This window comes from Bison bison, unplaced genomic scaffold (assembly GCF_000754665.1).
Source record: "Bison bison bison isolate TAMUID 2011002044 unplaced genomic scaffold, Bison_UMD1.0 scf7180017863988, whole genome shotgun sequence".
Lineage (NCBI taxonomy): Eukaryota > Metazoa > Chordata > Mammalia > Artiodactyla > Bovidae > Bison > Bison bison.
Window position 1 is genome coordinate 106,826 of NW_011494560.1, and position 5,952 is coordinate 112,777.

A 5,952-nucleotide genomic window follows, 5' to 3' on the forward strand; every position below is an offset into this window, starting at 1 on the left:
CCAGGGTTTGATTCCTGGGTCAGGAAGATCCACTGGAGAAGGGATAGGATACCCACTCCAGTATTCTTGGGCTTCTCTTGTGGCTCAGCTGGTAAACAATCTGCTAGCCTGGAGAATTCCATGGACTGTATGGTCCATGGGGTCGCAGACTCACACGACAGCGACTTTAACTTTCACTCCAGCCCCCGAGTCCCACCGCGCAGGAACTGCTCCCTTTCTAGAACAGGGACCGTCCCAGTTGCAATTCCCTCTGCTCCTCTACTACTGGTACACTCAGCCGGCCCTGTCTGCAGACACAAGTGGTCCCCCGTTCTGTATACAGGAAGTCCTCCACCCCCTCACCATCCATTGACCAAGCCGGGAACAGAGATGCTTGGGTGAACTGGCTTCTGTTGCCTTGTACTGAAAATACAAACTGAGGTAGATGAACCTAGAGCCTGTTACACAGAGTGAAGTAAATCAGAGAGAGAAAAACAAATACTGTATATTAATGCACGTTTGTGCACGTAAGTAGTTTCAGTTGTGTCTGACTCTGCAACTCTGTGGACTGTAGCCTGCCAGGATCCCATCCATGGGATTCTCCAGGCAAGAATACCGCAGTGGCTTGCTATGCCTTCCTCCAGGGGAATCTTCCCGACCCACAGATTGAGCCTGCATCTCTTGTGTCTTCCTTCATTGGCAGGCAGGTTCTTTATCACTAGTGCCACCTGGGAAGCCCATACTAATGTACGTATATACACATAATCTAGAAAAATGGTACTAATGAACGTATTTGTAGGGCAGGAACAGAGACAGATGTAGAGAATGAATTTGTGAGCAGCACAGCAGGGGAGGGAGAGGATGGGATGAACTGAGAAAGTAGCACTGAAATACATACATTATCTTGTGTAAAGTAAACAGCTAGTGGGAAGTTGCTATGTGGTGCTCTGTGACAACCTAGAGGGGTGGGATGGAGGCTCAAGACAGAAGGGATATATCTATGCTTGAATGGCAGCCCACTCCAGTGTTCTTGCCTGGAGAATCCCAGGGACGGGGGAGCCTGGTGGGCTGCCGTCTCTGGGGTCACACAGAGTCGGACACGACTGAAGTGACGCAGCAGCAGCAGAACTAATTCACGTTGTATGGCAGAAACCAACACAACATTGTTAAGCAATTATCTTCAAACTTTTTTTTTTTTAATCATATATATACTGACCTTTTCCCCCTACCTCTTTGGAGCAGTTTCTCAGAACTATTTGAAATGCTATCTCCAGGGCTATATGCCTCATTTTGTCTCAAATAAAACAACTCAAAAAAGAGAAAGAAAAAAGAGGCAATGAAATCTGAAGAGCAAAGTTCAAGACTTTGTGTCATTTACTAGCAGAGTGCTCCTGTGCAAATTACCAATATTTTTTCTTCTGACCATTAGGGTCCTCATTTCACAAATGAGGGCAATAACACCTCATTTTTGTGATCTAATAGAGCCAAAGCACCTGGAATGTCAGAGCATCAGAATGTTACTCAGATATTGTTTCTTTTCTTTTTTCCCTAGATTCTCTGGATCACCTCCTCATGTCGCTCTCAGTCTAACTCTGGATATAGGGTAGGTTGCTAAATATTGCCTCAAGACTCAAATTTTACCGCCTGCATCTTTGGGATGGGCCACCTCAAAACCGGGCAGGGCTCACCACAGCCCGACTCCACTCTAGGTCAAAGTTTGCATTTGTGATGTCCAGGTGGGGACACAGTTCCTGACACATGACAGGCACTGGGAAGCGATGGTCCAACGAATGAGTGGGTCTGGTGCCGAAAGATAATATATCCTTGGAAAGTCCTTTAGGGGGGTGTCCAGTTGTTTCCATAGAAAACATCATCATCAGAGTGATCACAGCTGACTTCATAGGCAGGGGGTGGAGTCAGAGGTTCCAATCTGGGGGGTGTCCACAAGGTCTGCAAATCAGGAACAGTGGATGCAGCCCGTGACCACCGAAGCCGAAGGCTGACTGGAGGTCTTCTAAGACTTCCTGAGGTCACAGACCCCTCTGAGCCCACTCGCCTGTCCAGTCTGGCTCTCCTGGGCTCCTCTGGATGGTTAGGCTGTCCCTCCTCAAGTCCTGAGGGGATTACAATGCTGCTGTAAGAGGGTGGTTGGTCCAACTCTTGGGGGTGGGGCTGCGGGTCCATCACTGTGGCTTCGACATAGGTTGGCACCTCAAAGGCTTCATTGTCCCTGAGTGGGGTGGGGTGGGGGAGGAAATAAGGAAATTAGTGGCTTCCTAAAAGGAGCCTTTTTCCCCTTTTCTGTCTTCTACCAGCAAAAGACCCCTCCACTCCCTGCTACCAGTGACCAGGGAAAGCAGAATCTGTATGCCTGGAGGCCAGAAGTACAAAGGAAGAATGGGTCCACGTGTACTCTTGCAGTCCTGCCCACCCCTCAACTCACCGTGCATTGCTGGAGGCCTCTGGGCTCTCGGTCTGCACTGATCGAGACCCCCATTCCAAAAAACAGGCCAGGAGGCAGCCCAACAAAAAGAAGCCACCCAAGCTGAGAAAGAAATAAGCCACAGGGGTGATGTCCGGCCGTATCCCCAGCAAAGCCAGCCCCAGGAGGAAGGAGGTGCAGCACAGGAAGAGAAGCGGCTTCTCCAGTTTCCCCCACAGCTGGCCTGGCACCATGGCCCCTCCCCAGGCTCCTGCAAAAAGACACACAGCTGTTGTGTCCAAACTAGCAGTTGGCATCACGGCTGGGTCAGATTTCAAAGTAAGCCTATCAGACACCTCTGTCTGGCTTTGTTCTTTCCATCTCAAATCAAAATAAATGGCCCAAAGAAATGGTCTGCAGGGTCCCCCCACCCCCAGCTCTGGAGTTTTCTCTAGGATCACCTAGGAGTATGATCCTGGGGTATCAATATATGTGGAACAGCCAGGAATCCAGCCCAGGAGTTCTGACTCCCAGCCCCTGTGTAAGTGTATTTGCTGTGCCATGACCTCTAGTTCCTTCCTTTTTCTTTCCTCCCTGTGACCTCTCTTCCAGCTCCACATTTCTATGCCTTCCAGGTCCCAGTAGTGGACAGGCCCTGCCTGGGGCCTCTCCATGCTCCGGCATCTCAGGAATCCAGGTGATGGGCAGGCCACACCCCTTACTTTTGCTGGCTCTAAATCTCCCCCACTCCCCACCTCCCCAGTCCCAAGCCCTCCGTCTGACCTCAGCCTTAGCTTATTTGACACCCCCCCCCCACACACATCTTCCCATTTCCTCCAGTCAGCCCATGTTCCAGTCGGAGGGAGAAAAGTGTACACAGACACAGGACACAACTGCCTGAGAGTCTTACAGACCAGGGTCTTGAGCAAGGGACTTCGGCCCGCTAATTCTTGACCTCTCCCTGTCCCACGTCTGTCAGGGTCCACCACCCTCTATGGGCCCTAACTCGGTAAACTCAGACTTCAAGTGTCCTGCCTGAAGTTATTACCGAAGGGGCTCCGAGGCTGGTGAGAAGAAGCCTTTTCTTTGCTCTGCAACACAGCAGCAACCCCCAGGCAGCCTGTCAGGAGTCCCCTGAACTCTGCACAGGAAGGAGTCACAGGTTCTAGAAAGGAGCCAGACGCCCTCCTTACACCCCAGCCCCAAAGGCACGACCCTCCCACCCTCTTACCTGCGCTAGGACCTCCACACCTGTCTCAGCGCACTTGGCCGTAAGTAGGTTGGGACAGGGGGAGGAGGAGGGAGGAGGAGACAGGGCGGAGCCCACTGGTTCCACCCACTTTTGTGCCCAGATCCCTACATTCCTGCGCAGGCTTCCTCCTTCCTTTCTGCTCAAGGCTGAACTCCTACTTTTGCCCCACCTGGAATTTTTCTGACTCTTAGTTACTCTATCCCCAACCCCCACAGAGCCCTAGAGAGAGTACTCCCCAACCTCACCCCCAGTGATCTTTGTACTTTGGATCAGAGTTAAATTCATCTTTCTTTCTCCCTTCTTCTCAAGGCACTTGGTATTCCCAGCAGTTTGCATTATATTTAGCTAATAATGTTTTGTGCCTGGGAGCAAGATGTTAAGCTGGGCCCTGCGGGGCTCCTGGGCACAGAGGTCTTTTTGTCCCTTATTTCTTAGAGTCAAAACTCCAGCCTCCATGACCTTCTCTGAGTTCCAAAGAGCAGAACAGTTGCTAATCGAGGAAGGAACAGTCAGGAAACCACCTGAGGCAATATTAAAGGGACCAGAGAGGCTCAAGGTTAGGAGCCCCAACCACCTAAGACCCTGAATACAACCTCACCCTTTTGAAACTTTGCAGAAGAAAGAATGCAAGACTTACTGCCTAGACCCTTATCACACACCCTTGCCCAACTATATAACCTCTCCCTACTTACCCCTGAGTGGGGCACATTTCCTGAGACCCCACTGTTTCTTTGTGGCCAGCCATTCTTTCTTTCTTCTCCATAACTGTCTCCATATTTATGTTTGGCATTGGTGCACAGAGAGCCAAGATTTTGGCAACAAGCAGAGCAGAGACCGTGGTTTATTTAATCTCCGTGTATCACATAGTGCTTTGCACACTGATGTGTCCTGCTTCCCCTACCAAAGTATCATTTCTTGTTTTCTGCAGACCTGTAAGATGTGTTCATATGTATGCTGCTTTGCTCAGTTAACTTGTTTTTTGTTTTAAATTTTAATGCTATAAATTTTATTGAGGATGATGGGATAGTACTTTATGTGCTGTGTAAGTATGTGCATGCTCAGTCGTGTCTGACTCTGCGGCCCCATGGACTGTAGCCCCCCAAGTTCCTCCGTCCATGGGTATTCTCCAGGCAAGAATACTGGAGTGGATTGCCACTTCCTCCCCCAGGGATTTTCCCAACCCAGGGACCTGACTGGTGTGTCCTTCATTGCAGGCAGATTCTTTACCCCTGAGCTGTTGAGGAAGCCCCTACTTTGTTACCAAGTCCAAGCTCACTCTGTGCATTGCACAACAGACCAATGAATCCGGAAGACAAGATGTTGAGGTAAGGAATATGACTTTATTTGGAAAGCTGGCTTACTGAGACAATGGCAGACTACCTTCCCTAAGTTTCAAAGGGCAGTTTCAAAGAGTTTCTAATTAGGGAAGTAAAGGATATAGAAACAAAGGAAGAGCAGTCAAGAAACAATAGTTCTATGATTAAGCAGAGTCCTGGTTCCTCCTCAAGGGATGTAGTAACAATATATCTGAGACTTTTTATTGAAACTAAGGCCCCCACCTAGGTGGAGGATGGTTACTTTAGACCAAGCACAAGTTTGGCCACCTAATGCGAAGAGTCAACTCATTGGAAAAGACCCTGATGCTGGGAAAGATTGAGGGCAGGAGGAAAAGGGGATCGCAGAGGATGAGGTGGTTGGATGGCATCACTGACTCAATGAACATGAGTTTGAGCAAGCTCTGGGAGACAGTGAAGGATAGGGAAGCCTGGCGTGCTGCAGTCCATGGGGTTGCAAAGAGTTCGACACTACTGAGCGACTGAACAACAACAAAGATTGAAGACAAAAGGTGAAGGGGGCTGAAGAGGATGAGACAGTTAGATGAGCATCACTGACTCAGTGGACATGAATTTAAGGAAACTCAGGGAGATAGTGCAGAAGACCCTGGCTTGCTGCAGTCTGAGAGGGTAACAGATAGAAGGCCAGACATCCCCAAGCAGCAGGAGGAAATAAACTGAAAGTGGCAGACGTTTTTTTTCCTTCTCTACACAAAATTAGAAGAGGCTTCTTTTAATTGTGTTGCTAACAACTGGTTCTGCCTTGAGCTAACCAATGTGTTTTTCTTATGGAAATGTTTTTCTTAAGCTATGGTAATGAAATTATGTATTTGCTTTGGAATCTACTTTTCTTCAGAATGGTTCCGCCTAAGACTAACCTTCACTTCGTGGGAAATAGATGGGGAAACGGGAAACAGTGTCAGACTTTATTTTTTGGGGCTCCAAAATCACTGCAGGTGGTGATT

The 5,952-nt window shown here is 49.0% G+C and overlaps 1 protein-coding gene across 2 annotated transcripts; it reads right to left on the reverse strand.

Annotated features, from left to right (window-relative positions):
* Positions 1-1,162: 1,162 nt before the first annotated feature.
* Positions 1,163-3,829, reverse strand: TMEM139 (transmembrane protein 139). 2 transcript variants are annotated; one of them, XM_010834014.1, is made up of 4 exons: positions 3,633-3,829; positions 3,450-3,542; positions 2,423-2,672; positions 1,163-2,209 (listed from the first exon to the last, which is right to left on the reverse strand). In XM_010834014.1, the coding sequence occupies exons 3-4, from the start codon at positions 2,653-2,655 to the stop codon at positions 1,816-1,818; spliced, it is 627 nt and encodes a 208-aa protein (XP_010832316.1). In that variant the 5' UTR covers positions 2,656-2,672; positions 3,450-3,542; positions 3,633-3,829; the 3' UTR covers positions 1,163-1,815. The 2 variants fall into 2 exon arrangements, with proteins under 2 accessions (XP_010832316.1, XP_010832315.1); XM_010834013.1 differs by lacking the exon at positions 3,450-3,542 and having other exon boundaries at positions 3,633-3,828.
* Between the last annotated feature and the right edge of the window lie 2,123 nt (positions 3,830-5,952).